Below are 18301 nucleotides of genomic sequence, written 5' to 3' on the forward strand. Positions count from 1 at the left end.
ATTTCTGTTCATAAAAATTAATTAATCTATTCTTAAGTTTGTGGTTATATCGGAAACGAATCAAAATTAATTAAACAATTATTAATTGTTAGATATAAATTAAAGCGTATCATATAATATTTCAAGCATATTATATGGAATTCCTGTTTACTCTTACGAAACGTCTTTACGCACGGACTGGAAATTGTAATCTTATATTACAATGACTACAGAAAAATACTACAATAACCACACACAAATATTACAATAACGTGTTAATATTACAATAAACTTGTGTGGTTTTTTCGTATTACGAATGGATCACAGGAAAATATTACAATAATCACAGAGATTACAATTTCTAGTCCCTGCGTCTTTTTTGTAAGGGTAAACTTAGTACAAATAACTTTGAAATCATTCAACTACATTAATCAATATTAATTCAACTACACATTAATCAATATTAATTTATATGTTAAAAATCAATAATGTTTCTGAAAATGTTCTTTTTATTCTTTTGCAGATTCTAAATAAACTTCAATTCCATGAATAAATAAAAATTACTGGAAAATGGATTTATATGAAGAGGGCATTATTGAACAATATCAATTTATGCTAACTTAAAATTTGTAAAATCTGCTTTTCTTTGTTAGCTGTTTATTAGAAAGTAATAATATAAAAACGGATTATACACAAATAAAATTCAAATAATTGTATATGACTTTTATTGTAACCAAAACATATCAGTCATTCATAACAAAAATAAAAATTTTATGTAAATTTTAACATAATCTTTGCCTTCAACGGTTGTAGCTAGATCTTTGTATTTGTATTGTTTGTGTGATTTTATCATAAAAAAATTTTTTTTTTGCTATAGATGAAAAGTATGTACATTTTACAATAAAAGTCATGTATGCATACAATTATTCAAATTTTATTTATGTATATATTATGTTCTTATATTATTACTCTCTAATGAACAACTAACAAAAAATAGCAGATTTTACAAATTTTAAGTTAGCACAAATTGGGTGACACTCTTTTGGACACAGCACGATTGGACACCAACCAATCATCTTGACTTATCTAACCAAACCAACGGAAAAACTCTAGGCATCGGCCGCTGTGAGTGGTGGTGTCCAATCGTGCGGTGTCCAATCGTGCGCACCCCGCACAAATTGATGTTGTTCAATAATGTCCTTTTTATGTAAATACATTTTCCAGTAATTTTTATTTATTCTTGGAGTTGAAGTTTATCTACAATCTGGAAAAGAATAAAAAGAACATTTTCAGAGACATTATTGATTTTTAACATATAAATTAATATTGATTAATGTGTAATGTAGTTGAATAATTTCAAAGTTATTTTTACTAAGTTTATAATAAACAGGAATTCTATATGATGTGCTTAAAATATTATATGCTTTAATTTGTACCTAACAATTAATAATTGTTTTATTAATTTTGATTTGTTTCCGATATAACCACAAACTTTAGGATAGATTAATTAATTTTTACAAATAGAAATTTAAACGAAATTTAGTGTTTAGACAAAAAATATTACAATAAATCTAAATTCAAATCATTCTTTTTAACTTTATCTTTGATTTTTTGTGTGATTATTTAAAAAAATAAAGAGACTTACTTTTCAAGCATGCTTCTGCGTCTCCACGCTTTCGTCATCAATCGGATCACATTTGAGACAGAGATCGTCAATCCGATTAGCCTAGGGAAATTTTCTATACTTACGTTGAGTACCATTGTTCAATCCAATCCGAGATCCGATTAATTATTGTAAACACCCCCCTTCTCTACCAAAATTTCCCATAATTTCCCATAAATCTCCATAATTTCGGTAGAGTAGGGGTAAATATCTGGATATTATGGCTGCGGTCCGATTCACGCTCACAGCGCTATCAGCGCACTCCCGGTTGGTCCGATTCACTTCCTGAGCGTTTTCTGTAAGCGAAGTGACGTAATGAATTTGTGACGTCGCGCGCTCACGGTGACCTTTCTTCGAAAGTGGGTCGGCATGAGCGTTTGCATCATTTGTGCGGGAAATATGTTTAAAGTTTACACTTTGACTAGGCGTGTAGAATCTGTTGGGACCGTCAATGTGTTTAGGCGTGTTTTTTCGATAGCGGAAAATATTTTTGCAACCGTTGATTGCACAGCACACAATAGTTATAAAATATTTATAATAATTATGTGAATATTATAAAAATAATTGTCAAAATATTTGATAAATATTTTTATGATCTTACATTCAACAGATCATAAATATTTATTATAAATATTATAATAAATATTGTATAAAATATTTAATTTATATTTTAATATTTTATACAATATTTATGATAAGTAAAAAAAATATTTCCATACTTATTTTTTATTAACAGTAAATATTATATAAAATATTAAAATATAGACAGACAAACAAAATATAAACATTTATTATATTTATGATTTGTTCCATCTGAGAGCACGAAAATATTTATAAAATATTTTAATAAATATTCATAAATATTTAAAATAAATATTGTATACTGTCTAGATAACTATATAATCTTATTTTTTGAAAATTATTAAATGTACTTTTTAAAATTCTATTTATTATAAAACTTTATTAGTGTTTTAAAAAATAAAATAATTTTAGCTTTATTTAGACTAGGTATCCTACTTAGGTTATGTCCTATGAGTAGCGTTTACAAGTGGTCCGAAACATTTATTGTTGTCAGCGTGCCTTAAGCATGCTAACGAATCGGACCGATCATGAGCATTGTGAGGACAGTGAGCACTGTGAGCGTGAATCGGACCGCAGCCTATATCTACGTGAAATCGCACTTTTATCGCCGGTATTCATAGTCGATTCTTATATTTAAGATCATCTTAAGTATCATCTTAAGATGCCATCAACCAATCAGAGAGCCGTATTAGCATCTTAAGACGTTATTTAAGACGATCTTGAAATAAGAATCGACTATGAATACCGGCCGTAGGCTGTAAGAAACATCTACAGCGCCATCATCTCCTAAGCGACGATTTCAAATATAAAATAACATATAGGCCGCTATTCATAGGCCGGTATTCATAGTCGATTCTTATATTTAAGATCATCTTAAGTATTACCTTAAGATGCCATCAACCAATCAGAGAGCTGTATTAGCATCTTAAGACGTTACTTAAGACGATCTTGAAATAAGAATCGACTATGAATACCGGCCATAGTTGAGTCTTATTTCAAGATTGTCTTAAACAACGTCTTAAGATGCTAATACGGCTCTCTGATTGATGGCATCTTAAGGTGATGCTTAAGATGATCTTAAATATAAGAATCGACTATGAATACCGGCCATGGTGTAGTGTGTGGCTTTTATACGCGACAGTAATAAATTTGTGCGATTGAGTGATATAATACAATGGTAGTATATTATTTTATAAATGGTTGTAAATTAACCAAATATAAAAGCGTAAAGGAGAAACACATTCCTGTACCATTTTTTTGGGTAAGTTATTAGTTGCATTGTAACCTAAACTTTTTTCATTTTTTTAAATTAGAAAATAAATTAAAAATGAGAAATATAATTCTTACAATGATTCAAGAAACATTAAGAAATCTAAAATTAGATACATTATTTATTAACTTTGACACACATATTAAAGATCTAGAAATATTAGAGAATCATAAATATGTAATAATAAAATTAATTATTACGTATTATTTGAACGTTAAATTAGCTTATGAAAGTAAAATAATTACGTTGAATGAACACAAAGACTTCATAAGACGTAATTTAATTAAAACTGTTATTTTCAGCGGGCAATAATTTATACTGTACACTTTATTACCCGAAAATGACGGTTCTCTAATAAGGCTTCTTTTTATTTATATGACATCACTTATTTGTTTTTATTTTTAATTACTTTCCATTTTTTGCTTTATATATTTTATTATTATATATATATATTAATTATATAATTTTTTAAAATATATCTTTAATAATAAAATGTGTATATTTTATATTTATTTCCTTTTAATTTAGTAAAATTAATTCTTATTTTACAAAAATATAATCGCATATTTTGGAGTGAACGTATAAATTCAAAGCGATATATTGTATTCCGTCTCTTTCTTTTCTGATCTTCTACAATTGCTGTCTCGCTTTTTTGTTTCACATTTCTGCCACTTAGGAGATGGAAGTGTTGCAGATCTTCCTTACACAAAACATAGGAAAGTGGGGGGGTACTAGCAGTCCATATTTATATAGTCCAAGATTTTATCTGTCACATAATTTGCTGCTCATTTGTACGGGAGTGTCCCGTTAGACCACGTTGCGATTGATCACAGTCACCGATGAAAAACTATTAAAGACCCTGGGTAAACTTTCGAGGCCGTTACTGGGGCCCCAGGGGCCCGGCGGTAATTGAAGAGCAATGACGTTATCGACTATATAATTATTAATACAAATATTTGAGTAATACGTTATTAAAATCTTGATTTTTTTATTATACAAATACTTCATAAGCAAATATGCATACTTATATTTAATAATATCATTGTATATTGCTTTAAAATTGTAATTCTTTTTGATCAGTTATTATCTCTGTCGATAATCAAACTTGGATGTTAACATCAAAATTGCAATTTTTAATAAAAATCAAGAATTTTTGGGTTACAAATACATAAGCATATCTATGAAACTTCAAGATAACAATAAATTATAAAATTAGTACTGTATTGTCAGTTTATTGTTAAAAATTTAACAGTCACACAAACTCCCGTAGGTAAGGTTAGCGGTCTTTAACAGTCTCTCGTCGGTGTCACAGTCATTATTACCCAGATAGCAAAATACTTCCACAATACCGGTACGGTGAACGTACGTCGTACCTTGTGTATCGGTACTGTAGCTACCACGTACGTGCGTACCGTAAGCGTACATTACCAGTACACCGTATTTGGTACGCAGTGGGACTACGGTAGCGCTACCGTGTGCTCATATAATACTTGTAAGTTACCACATGAGAACAATTCAGTATGTAGTACACATGCCACCCTACTAGGATCGTGGCAGTCGCCTGCAGTCGCCTGTTTCCCTTTTTTTCAAGACAGAATTGACATTTCTCTTTGTATATGTTCTGTGGTTGACAACATCCCACAAACCACAAATAAATTTGACATTTCTATCAGCTGTCACGCTTAATATGGCCGCTCACAAGACGCGTTTTAATCCGCAACGCTGGAAAGAGATGCTTATGTTAGCACAAATGTGGTGAACGTGATCGAGAGAGATTATAAATCGCAAATCGTAAAAGTATTTCGGTTTCGCGATGGCGGGCAACGATGTAGTGCTAGAGGGATTTATATGTCCCATATGCATAACCGATTTTAAAGCACCCAGTCACTTAACGAAGCACTTCGAGGAGGTTCACAATGATGATCCAGAGATTTTGAGATCGTTGAAAGGTATATATATATATATATATATATATATATATATATATGTATATATGATATGTATATGTATGTATGATGTATGTATGTATGTATGTATGTATGTATGTATGTATGTATGTATGTATGTATGTATGTATGTATGTATGTATGTATGTATGTATGCGTGCGTGCGTGCGTGCGTGTGTTTATATATGCGTACATGATGGTTTTACAATAGAATCGGTCATTTAAGAAATCCCTTAATTAACAACACCAATTGTTATGGAAAGTTCAGAAAGGTTTCAACCTTTCATAGCTACACTTCTGAAAGGATTCTGCAAAATGTTATAAGAAATGTTATAACAGAAATGTTTCTAAAATCTTATGATATAAAATGTTGCAACAGAAATGTTTTTAAGATCTGTCAAATTTGAAAATTTATTCAAGCTGATGTCACAAAATAGTTTAAAAATGATTATTAAAATTCTGTTTTTAATCATCAATTTATTTTTGTCCTTTTGATGCTATTGACTTGTTCTAATTGGATAGACCTTGTGATAATATTAGTGCAAACACTGATACAATTATATATATATTCTATAATTGTAATATGTTAAAGCATTATGGCAAATAGTATTATATATATTTTCTATAAATGTAATACGTTAAAGCATTATGGCAAATAGCATTAGCTATAATGCTTTAATTTTTTTTTTTTTTTTTTAATTAGGTAAAGATTATTTTAAGTTTTTCAAAAGAAAGTTGAATGTTATTAAGATATGGGCTTCATATTTTTATTTTAAATAAGAAAGAAACACAAGAATATTATGCAAATAAAATATGTATGTGTACAAAAACAATACTTTTAATTATATTTAGTACTGCGGTTGCAATTTTTTAAAAGTGAGATTTTTTTCATTTATGTTGTTTCAAATAATCAATTTAATTGAAAAACAACACAAGTCAATTTTTTATCGAAGTTAAGATATTAAGGAATTCAGAATCAGGGAAAATAAATATACCAGTTCCTTCAGTAACTTTATTAACAAGTTAAACATTACTATTCAAAATTGATAAAAATAACGAGCTTAAGAGCCGCGCTGGGTGTTATACGTAAGAAACCAGAACCATAAACATAAATAAATTTGCAAACGTTTCGACTTTTAATTACGAGTCTTCATCAGTGTATATATCAGATCTTAGAATCTGTAACAACAAACAAATATAATGTACATCTTATCGTAATCTTTACACATCGCAATAACCACTCTTATAGAGTTTACCAAAAAATTATTATGATATTCGCCTACATATTCATCAAAGAGAGTCACTTAGCGATTACACTTGAATGTCGGTCTCATGGGACGTGTAGACACAGGTTTCATAACATCGATAAATGGATCAGCTCAAACTGCAACATTACAAATTGGACAACCGAGCAAGTTGAATAGATAAGTTCAATAAATAAATCTTTTATAAATAATATGTAAAAATAAATATGGATTAAATAAATTAAAACAAATTGAAACTAAACGAATAATAAACCAATCAAAAATTATAAAATGTAAATAGATAATAAATTAGAAACGAGATTAACAAATTAAGAAAAACATACCTATAAGTTCCAAAAATTATATCTTAGATAATTATGATAGGATGTTACAAATTACTTAAGGCCTGACTTCTCAGCCGAGAACTCCGCGTTGACGATAGCGACATTTCGTCGCGGACAAAATTAGAACTAATACACGTGAAACGTAACAGATTGACGATGAAATGTTATCGTGCATGTCATTTTGATATTATGTGTTTCATTGTGAAAATATGACTTGTCTCGTATTTACCAAATTTGTAAAAATGGACCGCGAGTAAAGTTTCTTTGAATTTTATACATAAAAGTACATTTTTTACTCCTTTCAATAGCTATCCGTGTGTTTTTCTGTCTGAATAGACGTCACTTTACGTGCTTTTTACGACTATTTACTGACTGCTAGGCGAAAAAAGGATAGTCGTGACCGATATTTAGAAGTGTTTTAAAGTCATCTGCTTAGTCTGTTTTATCCAAATTAGCTTTATTTACAAATGGCATGTCGGACAAAATTACGTGTCATTTCAAGCAATTTCTCGCTTCTGACGTCGCGACTTCAATATGGCCGCGGCGAGTACTCAGGAGCCTTAAAGACTTAAATTACTTAAAGACAATTATGATAGGACATCACATCTTAAATTACTTGGAGATAACTAATAAGGAACGGACGCGTTACTTTATTTATGTTTTAATTTTTAAACTCTTCTTTCTCAGAAACTATATTTATAAAATTTGCATAAAATCAGAGAGTTAATGATTGTTTTCCTTATATGCTATTTTGTAAAAATATAATTGATAATAAATTACTTTAACATATTGGAATTCAATATTACGAGATTGTTCTTATGAATTATGTATTTTTTAACAATGAAGTTAAATAGGATACAAACTATTATTTTATAACTTTATATCTTTAGAAGAGTCTAGTGTTACATTTACAGAATTTTTTAATTTAAAAATACCCTGTTTTATATTGACATAAAAAAAACGCATTTCATTTATAAACAAAAATAAAAATTTTTAGAATTATTTTTCTTTTTAGAAATAAGTTTTGAAAGAGTAATCTATTCCACTCATTTAATGTATGAGATAATAAGGCATTTTTTACATATTTTTATTTTTTGTATTGCAATTATAGAAACAGTTTTTTTAATTCTCCAAAAGTGAGATTTTTTACTTACGTTATTTCTCAAATAACCGATTCAATTTATTTGTCAAGTAGAAAAAACCTAATACATTATCCTAGCTATACATGCAGTTTTATTTGCGTAAAATGTGTACAGAACGAAAGTTGAAGATTGTTGATTTTTTTTGTTATAGATTTGTTTGGCAAGGCCAAGAAAAAGATATTGAAACAAGATGATATATCGGAAACATTTCCAAGTGCAATACCACAGGACAAGAGGCGGAGTCCTGAAATTAATTGGGGACCACAAGAAATAGGTATCGCGATAATAACAGCCAAAACTATTTTCTGATAAGAGATATTTTTCTTATTGAAGTTCTTAAATAATCAAATTTAATATAAAATTAATGAAGACTCTAAAAATTAAAAAAACGCAATATTAAAAGAGCTAAGAGTCAGTGTGGTTTAAGGTACGTAAAATTAAAAAAAAACATTCTTCTATTAGAAATCTATTCAAGTGTATCGTATATGAACGTTTTGACTTTTTTTGGAGTTATTCTCAGCGTTACAGTTTTGTTGCATAGGGCATCCCTAGTTCAAATAAGGGATTGAGTTACTATTTGCTTGCCAGATCCGTAGTGTTCAACTTATAAAACCAAGAATGCAGCGAGTACATCAAGAAAAAATAATATTAAAATTAAAGTGTTCCGATAGCTTAAATTATCACAGAATGTAATGTTTATTATACGAAGATTCTCGAGCGTCAGAAAAAAGATGCTTGAAATGTTTGTATACAATGCATTTGAAGAATAAACTTCTAATGGAAGAATGTTTGTTTAATTTTGTTTTGCGCTCCTTAAATTGCACACCGACTCTGATTGGTCCTTTTGATATTGCGTTTTTCAATCCAATTTAGCTTTTCAGTTTCCTAAAATCAATATTTAGAAGTTACATGTAATTATGGACATAGATGTAACATGCATATAACAGCAAAATACATAATTGAATTTTATTGAGATGTCATAATTTTTAGAAATTCTGTTCTAGGTGCAATTACATCTCATACAAAGTATTTTAAGGATATAAGAAACGCTCGCTTAGAGCGTTATGCATATGAAACGAATAAACTACTTATAAGATTAGATAAATTATTAAATAACTTACCATCAGATCCTGTCGATAGAAAAGGTAAGGAAGTATATAAAATAGAATTGAACATTTACGCACCCTAGTAGCATTTTCTGCAGGATAGAATCTGCGTGCAGTTAATTGCAGTAGAATTGAATCAGATGTGCAGAAGATTATTCCCAATACAGCCATGCTGGCAGATTGCTAGCAGACTGCTTCAATATTTGTGCACTATACTTGTGTACGAATTGTTTGCAGAAACTTGATACAAATATTGAGCTATCTTGAAACAGATTCTTCCCGCAACTGCAGTCTGTAAACAGTCTAGCAAAGTTCTTTAGTAGAGTGACATAAGACTTTTTCAACAGAAGTAGCGTGCAGATATTTTACAGATCTTGTTCAAATATGATCAGCAGATTTCTGTAAATTTTTTACAACAGAAATGGCGCGCAGAACTTGTGCAGATATTGCACAAATATGATTTGCAGATTTCTGCAAGTTTCTTACAACGGAAGTGACGCGCAGATATTGTACAGATTCAGCTTAATCAGTGGCAGAAAGATTTGCTGCAAAGTTTATAACAATTTCGGAATGAAATGGATTTAATAAGTGAGTGCTCGTGCCACCACTAGGCGGTTACGCCGCGGAAGATCTCGTGAGTCGAGTGCGGCCACAGGCGTTATATCTAAGCGCCGCCGCGACCGACTGTCCAGTTTATACTTCAGTGAGCCATTATATAGAAGCTGCTTGTTATGACCTGGAGACAAATACTCGCTCTCATTCTTTTCAAACATGATGTTTGTGTGGAACGCTGTTCCACATAAAATTTTATATTTTTACATGTAAATAACAATTTGTATTGTTATTTAATCTTGTACATAAATTAAATGTTTAATTCAAATTTAATCTTTTTTTAATCCATTTTAAGATTATACTAATATTCTGGTGAAAGAATTTTACAAATCTTGCAGCAGATATGTATACAAATTTCTTGCAAAAATTTGACTGCAAAATCTTTCAGAAGAATTGAACAGAATGAGGAAGCAGATTATAACGTCCTGTTGGCAGAATCTTTCAAGAATCTGCTGCAAGATTTACAGCAGTCTTGCAGAAAATTGCTACTAGGTCATAACATAACTAATTTACATTATGTGTATATTATATAAACTATGTAAACTGAGTAATGTGTCATTTATGTAAACAATAATTTATAAATTGAAAATTTTATCAGAAATGATGGAAATTATATTTATTGGCTAGTATTTTTAATTTATTCTTATTTCAAAACCATTTTAAGATACTAATACAGTTCTGTGATTAGTTTACAATAGTACTTAAGACAGTTTTAAGTAATAAGAATCGAACTATAAGTACCAGCCATTGTTTTTTAATTTTTAATATTACTAATTGTTAGTATATATCGGGAAGCATCCATTTGGACACAAACCACTCACAACGCTTGAACAGAAGAAAATTACTAGGCACCACCCACTGTGATTGGCTGTGTCTAATTGTACTGTGTCCAAATGGATGCTCTCTCCCTCCCCTCCTTCCCCCTCTCTCTTTCCACACACAGACATACCTAACACAAACATATATATATATATATATATATCATTGAATTTTATATACAATTAATGTGTAATGTAAATGAAAATTTTTACAGCTCATGAACGCACTATTGTACCATGGATTGATGAAAAAGATGTGAAATTGTGTCCCAATTGCGCTAAGAGTTTTCATTTGGCAAGACGAAAACATCACTGTAGATTATGTGGGGCAGTTATGTGCCATAATTGTACAGTATTTTTGTCGCTGAATAATGCACGTATGTATAACATACGTACAGTGTTGCGCCTAGATAATTTAAAATTTAACTAAATAAAAACTAAATAAAACTAAATAAAATAAATTACATGTAAATAATTATATATATCTTAGACAAGATAAAGATGATTTAATATTAAATTATCTAGATAAAAGATAAATATATAGTTTTATCCAGATAATTTTCAAATAATATCGTTATTAGCAAAACAACTTACGACATGAAATATGTTTATATTTTTATTTTTTAAAAACAAAAGTTTTTCAAATAATTTAATCTAACAAAAAATATTCCTTGTTGAATTAAAATCAATATGCAAATAAAAATCAAAGTTAAAAATAGAAAAAATTTATAAATATAATTCACATTATATAATGATTGACAAAATTTTTTGTAAATTTTCAAATTTATAGTTTTGGGACAATTTTTATATTGCACTACTGTTGATCTGAACTGCATTCTAATATATATTTTAGTAATGCCAATACTAAAAATAGTTTACATTATGTATCTATAGATTTTCAGTACTGAATGAATTTTCAGTAATAAATTTCAGAACGCAACTCTTGAAAAAATTTATTACGCTAAATAATAACTTGGAGGCTGAAGCTAAAGATAACTTTATTTTCGTTATTATTCGCATTATCTTAAATCATACGAAAAATAATATTTCTTTTATCTAAGATAAAGATAAAGAAAATATGCATAATAATCTAGACAAAGATAAGATAAAGCTATTTCTTTCTCTAGATGATTGGAAAATCTTAAATAGGATTTTTACAGGAAAAATGACTAGTCCCGTATCGATACAAGATGATTCTGCTGCATCTCCTACGTCAGAACGACTGTTTTCTGAGAGAGTAACACGTACGGGCTTTTCAAAATTAGCGCGATCACCTTCCAACGGCAGTTTGAACAGTATTCTATCGTTGGTCAATGATTCGGCTAGTAGCGAACAACATTTTCGAATTTGTACTCACTGCATAAACCTACTCGATGCGAGAGAAATACAAAAAGCGAAGCAATTCGATAAACCGATTGTTTGTGAGTTCTATGAGAAGATGAGGGAGTACATGAGTGAAGCATCGCAGCATTTAGAAATGTATAACAAAATGTGGGAATCGTTGAAGTACGTAAATTTTTTTATATTAAAGATAATGTTAATCTAACCTTACTTATAACTTATCAATTATAAAACTAGCAGGGTTGAGTAGTACTAATCGCAGTTAAAATTAGTAAAGTTAAAAAGTTAATAATTTTGAACTTAATTAATTTCAAGTAAGTTAATTTTAAATTTTAAGTAGTTATTTTTAAAACACACAAACTTTAACTTTTTTCTTAAGTTATAAATTTACCTATATAAAAAAAAATTTCCACATGAAAACAATTATTTTTTTGTTATTTCACATAAACTTAATTTATAAATAAAATATTAAATTTATTTGATGTTCCATATTATAATTGTTTTGTTATTTAAGGTAATGTAACTTTAAAAACAGTATGATATTCTAATATAGTAATTAAAAATGAATGTTTTCCAAAATTAATTTTTAGTTTAAGGCGTTACATACACCTAGGTGGGTCAAAAAAATTGATTTTTACATTTTCTTGTATGATATCTTAAGACCATTTTCCTGAAGTTGCAATTTTGCAATGTGCAAAAATAAAAAAAAGTTATAGCGTTTTAAAAAGATGAGTATTATGGATGCCGGGCGAGCACTACTTGACTTTAAAGGCGTTTTTCTTCTATCAAAAGTGTTTCTCATTGGTATCCAATAATATCTCGAAAACGAGTAGACGGTTCGGACTCGAGTTTTTTTCTACTCATTCAGCATAAAAATACAGTCTTTAGCTGCATTTTGATATACACTGCCAGTATTGAAAAACCTATAGCTCATGTGTAATATAGATTTTCAATACTAACAGTGAATTTCAAAACGCAGCTTATACCATAGAGATTTTTTTTAAATCTCAATTTCTTTTTACAGCTACAAAAAATCCGATCGATTTTTAAGTGATAATTAACACTATATTTTAAAAATCGGCTACAACAAAGATTAGAATTATCTATAAATTTTAAGAATTGTATGCATTTTTATTTCAAATAAACCGCATAGATGCTACATACCGCTATAGCAGCTAAGATATTAGCATCAAGCATACAGTTATAATAGCTACATGTTTAATGCCAGTGATATTTCCTTTATTTTTCAATATTTTTAATTTAAAAAATTACGTTTTATTCACAAAATTTTATATAAGACATTGGTACGAAACATTGGTACTCTGCTTTGTTACCTCTAATACATTCAGACAAAAATGCATGAATGTAGGGCTATTTTTGATGCTTCTGATTGTAACACCTTAATTTCATCTTAATGTAATTTTTAACTGAATTAGTTTTTGTTCATACAATTTTTAATTAAATTATTTTTATAAATTATTATGACTTTATAATAATAATAATAATAATAAAAGTATTAACCTTTGAATACTCTGAAAACCAGTATGAAAAAAATTATATTAAAGTGCTAATAAAACTATATTGTAGAGAAGGCGAGACTACATATGGTTTAGAAGATGCGCAATCTTTACGAATCAGATTAGCAAAGTTGGGAGAAAACATAGATGCGACCAGTAAAAAAATTCTAGTTCTTGGTGTGAAGAAAAACACAGACAATTCGATGCAGGAAGCATTCGGACCAGAGTTAAGGCTATATCAGATGGTTAGAACATCAGCAATGATTTTTTTAAAAGAAGAGTTACTAACTCTGCAACCCTTGCCCTCGGCAGAGGAATATGTAGCTTTACAGGAAGAACGGCAGAAAAGAATAGAAGCACGAATAGCGTACGAGCGGCAATTGGAGGAAGAACGAGAGAAACCAAAAGAACCACGCAAGAAAGACACGTGGAATTTGGATAGCAGTTCTTCTTTGAAAATCAATCAGGTAATATATTGATAAACAGGCAAGTAATTAAGGACACGAATTCCAAATTCTAATCACACATTTAATATCAAAATCATAATAAATTTAATATTCTATCTATTCTTTTTTTTACCTTCTTAGCTTTTTTCACACAATATAATTCAGTGTTGAGCAAAATTTGCTCAATTAATTACGAGTAAAAATGTAATTCTTGATTATAATAAATAAGTAAAATCTTTTTATTAATTAAATTGTCTTATAACTCTGAAATAGTCCCGAAAACTGCGGAACGCTCGTGATTGGTTCCGCTCTCGTTCCGCGTTACGCTATTTCGCTGCATGGGTTTGCACCTTAACTCTTCGCGCGGCGCTATTCATAACATAACGGAATAAAGCGAGAAATAACATGTCAAAGTTTCAGCTGTGGCATTTGTAAATAAGAGAATTTAGATAAAACAGAATAACAAGATTGCTTTAAAACTTAATTATTATTTTGTTTTAGTTTTAGTTACTGACTTTAGTATTGTGAGTAGCAGAATAGCATTGATTAATGTAAATTGATTAATATTGATTTGAATATCTGTTTGATGTGACAAATATTGCTTAAATTCGCAATAGTTTGTAAAAAGTATATGATTAAAAATTAGTGATTAACGATTTTTTTCAATGATGTTTTAAGACCTTTTGCCAGAGTTCATGATTATACTTGTATTGTATTTATGTTCAATGATTATACTTAACATAATTTTTAATTGATTAGTTAAGCGAAAACTTAAGCGATTAATTATACAAAATCATTTCACAATTACATTGTTTTAATTGATTATATTAACCATGATCATACATTAACAAAATTTTTGATATCTTAGTTACAAATAAATTAATTGATGTTCAACAATAAATATAATCAATACAAGTATTTTTTTAAATGCAATCCCATCTTTAAAAGATATCTTTTTCTTTATAAAAAAGAAATTAAATTTGTATAATCTAAATCTTGGATCTTGTTATAATTGTGCGTATTATCAATACGAATATTATAGTATCATAGATTAAATTAATAAGCAATTTAATAATTATTATCCAACAATTAATAAATTATCCAATATTCAATTATCATATTATTTGTTTACATATCATTAAAAGATGTTTTTCAATAATCAATGTTTATTGGAGACGATTTACAACAATCACTGATATAAAAATGTATCACCACATACCTTCAATGGCTTTAATGGTCAAATCAGTAAGTCTATAGTACCACGGAATATGGGGGTATCTAGATTTAAATCCTAGCTAAGGTGATATTTTTTTGTAATCAATGATTTATAATATTCTCTTCCTAAAATGCTCATTAATCAATATTAACATCAGTATTATTAAATCGTTTGTTAATTTAATCAATGATTTTACATATTACAATTTGAGTTTTAAAATCGACAAATAATCAGCACACAGTTTACATGAGCTAGGAATTATATAATTCATGAAAAATTAAACACCGAGATTTGCTTTGATCAAAATTAGCATGTTTTTGCTTACGTTTAACATTTTCATCAGTCAATTAATATTAAAATTTTTAGGCACAAGCAATGGTAACTCAATCTCAAGGCTGGGGTCCATCTTATACTACACCCATCATGTCTTCCTCAATGGATCCGATAATCGAACAAATGAGTAATCTTCGCGCATATATCAAGCAAGCGCGCACCGATTGTAAATACGACGAAGTTGCAACATTAGAGAACAATCTTCGAGAACTTCAAAGTGCCTACTTCACTATGAAACAAAGTAATAATAATGACGGATAAACATATTTGAACAGCACATTTCTTATACTTTGGCATGTAAAACGTTGAATTCTTCTATGTGTTATCTATTGGTTTTTGCAAAATATTTAATAAATCCTTTTCAATAAAAATCTTTGAGCACAAATTATATAGCAAATAGATACACAAATAAAGTGATATAAAAATGTCTACAAAATATTTTAATGAAAAGATTCCTTATGTATAATTCTTATATATGTGTATACTCATTCATGATATTAATATTTACTCTACATTTGTTTATAAATCTTGAAGTTTCTATCATATTCTTTTATATATTTTTTAAATTGTAAGATTTGCCAAAATGTTATACTTATTTTATATAAATGTTTATAAAAAACAAGGAAATTAATTTATTCGTGACATTTTTGATAATTTATTGACAAAAGATAGACAAAAACATTTTATTTGAGTGGAATAAATCTTGAAGAGTGGGTAGCACCAATACCAGGTCTACCATGTTTAACAGGTTTGTATGTAACAGAGAATTCTCCAAGATAATGGCCAATCATTTCTGGTTTGATCTCAACTTGATTAAAAGTTTTGCCATTGTATACACCAACAATTGAACCAACCATTTCTGGCACAATGATCATGTTGCGTAAATGAGTCTTGACAATCTCAGGTTTTTCATTGGGTGGTGTCTCTTTTTTAGCCTTGCGTAGCTTCTTGACGAGAGCCATAGATTTCCTTTTCAAGCCATGAGAAAAGCGCCTACGTGCTCTTGCATGCATCAAATCCATCAGCTGCTCACTGGAAAAATTGTTGATATATTTCTTTTTTTCTTATACCCATATTCAAATATTCTATTTCAAATAAATAAAGAATTTATATATCTTTAAAATAATTTATCTAAAATTAAATAAATTTTGTTCCACTTCAAATTGATTAGAAAAAGTCTAAAAGTTAGATAACAAAACTAGTATGTACACTGTATCAGTAAACAATCGTCAGTAAACTAACACTATTTTTAAAAAATATTAAAATAATATTTCAGAATAAATTAACATTTTTAGATCCTATTTTCATATAAATTTGATTAAAATAATTCTTATTTCAAAATGTATTAAACCTAGTTATTTTTATCTTCAATGATTGGTTCAATTTCTTATTTGTTCATCAATTGGTGTTTAGCTATTTTAGGAGCTTTCCAGCAAGAGACAAATTGATGAAAGCTGCTTTCCTAGAGAACACATACTGCGTTTGGCAATACAAATCTGAAGCGTCGGTGTGCTCTTTTACCTCGCAAATCGTTCGGCATTATAGGCAATGCCGAACGATTTGCGAGGTAAAAGAGCACTCCGACGCCTCAGATTTGTATTGCCGAACGCAGTAACAATAGACACTTTTAACATAAAGCGACACACTTCACTTTCCATTTACAAACTCAATTGATACTTTTTGACTCTACCCAGGAGAAGAGTCTGAGACTGTTAGAATGTGTCAACTTGTGTCAATTTGTATCTTCTAAAAGAAAAGCAGCCATTGGAGTCATTCTGTGTTTGTTTAATAATCAGTGAGAGACAAAGACAGAATGTATCTCTTGCTGATAAAATCCCTTTGTAAGGTTAAGTAATTGTTATATAGGTTATGCTCAGAAAATTAATATTACTTTGGCATATCCAGTAGTTGATCAAGATCGACCCCCCGGAAGGTAAACTTCCTGAAGGTCCTCTTCTTCTTCTGGGTTTCATCTGCCTGCAAAAAAATAAAAAAAGGATAATTTTAGATGACAATCGTGTATGTGATACATCAATATTTTCTAACAATATACTTTAAAAACCGAATAAAATGTATGGTTTGTGCAATTACGCTTTGCATTATGGATGTGTGAGAATTTCTTGGATTTAATATTATAAATTTTTTAAACTCACTTCAGCCATGCTTGCAATTTCTGCGTCACTTTCGGTACAGAGATCTAACCAAAGAAAGATGGTGGAAGATAGAGAACAAATCGTGATAGGAGGTTGGAGTCAGGGGGGAAACATTCGTTTATGCAGTGGTTAAGGCCAAAGGCTATAGGGGCCTCGCACATGAAATGCATAACGTAACATAAGCGCAACGTAAGTCTGATGGGCCAATGAGCATCCAGCAGTTGCCATATTGATTTACATAAATTTTCATTGGTCTATCGTTCTTATGTTGTGCTTATGTTATAGGCTTGTTTTCTATTCCTGCACTAGACTGCACTGGAACCTTCTTGCTTTCGCTAACTTTTAAACATCTATCTATTTTATTTTAAGTGTATGTACAGTGCGTTGCATTGATGCCTGGGGTACCGATTTTAAGGACCACGTTTCTTTCTTGATTATTTTTATGTTCATGACTGAATGTTGCGGTGATCGTTGACAGCAGCATTTGGTCATGAAAGTAAAAATAACTAAGAAAGAAACGTGGTCCTTAAAATCGGTACCCCAGGCATCAATGCAACGCACTGTACACCCATGGAATTTGATTCTGTCC

General features: G+C 29.4%; 2 protein-coding genes and 1 long non-coding RNA gene across 3 annotated transcripts; 1 reads left to right on the forward strand and 2 right to left on the reverse strand.

Moving 5' to 3' along the window:
• The first annotated feature begins 5095 nt into the window (after positions 1–5095).
• On the forward strand, positions 5096–15990 carry LOC105207383 (rabenosyn-5). The gene is made up of 7 exons (XM_039452515.1): positions 5096–5443; positions 8322–8444; positions 9175–9315; positions 10922–11083; positions 11867–12212; positions 13635–14031; positions 15593–15990. The coding sequence occupies exons 1-7, from the start codon at positions 5308–5310 to the stop codon at positions 15818–15820; spliced, it is 1533 nt and encodes a 510-aa protein (XP_039308449.1). The 5' UTR covers positions 5096–5307; the 3' UTR covers positions 15821–15990.
• Positions 6350–6858, reverse strand: LOC120358388. Its single transcript, XR_005575348.1, has 2 exons — positions 6697–6858; positions 6350–6619 (listed from the first exon to the last, which is right to left on the reverse strand). It is a non-coding gene; the product is annotated as an uncharacterized LOC120358388 (long non-coding RNA).
• Positions 15991–16186: 196 nt separating the features above from the next.
• Positions 16187–17881, reverse strand: LOC105207378 (40S ribosomal protein S15). The gene is made up of 3 exons (XM_011176806.3): positions 17713–17881; positions 17451–17536; positions 16187–16591 (listed from the first exon to the last, which is right to left on the reverse strand). The coding sequence occupies exons 1-3, from the start codon at positions 17719–17721 to the stop codon at positions 16243–16245; spliced, it is 444 nt and encodes a 147-aa protein (XP_011175108.1). The 5' UTR covers positions 17722–17881; the 3' UTR covers positions 16187–16242.
• Between the last annotated feature and the right edge of the window lie 420 nt (positions 17882–18301).

Source organism: Solenopsis invicta, chromosome 8, assembly GCF_016802725.1.
Source record: "Solenopsis invicta isolate M01_SB chromosome 8, UNIL_Sinv_3.0, whole genome shotgun sequence".
In the NCBI taxonomy this organism is placed as follows: Eukaryota; Metazoa; Arthropoda; class Insecta; order Hymenoptera; family Formicidae; genus Solenopsis; species Solenopsis invicta.

What these genes read in the sequence shown, in the direction of transcription:
- LOC105207383 (XM_039452515.1), top strand. Translation starts at nt 5,308, where the DNA reads ATGGCGGGCAACGATGTAGTGCTAGAGGGATTTATATGTCCCATATGC. An exon ending in TTGGGGACCACAAGAAATAG is followed by an intron (nt 8,445 to 9,174) that starts GTATCGCGATAA and finishes ATTCTGTTCTAG; the next exon opens with GTGCAATTACATCTCATACA. An exon ending in AGATCCTGTCGATAGAAAAG is followed by an intron (nt 9,316 to 10,921) that starts GTAAGGAAGTAT and finishes AAATTTTTACAG; the next exon opens with CTCATGAACGCACTATTGTA.
- LOC105207378 (XM_011176806.3), bottom strand. An exon ending in CAACTACTGGATATGCCAAA is followed by an intron (nt 16,592 to 17,450) that starts GTAATATTAATT and finishes CAATTTTTCCAG; the next exon opens with TGAGCAGCTGATGGATTTGA.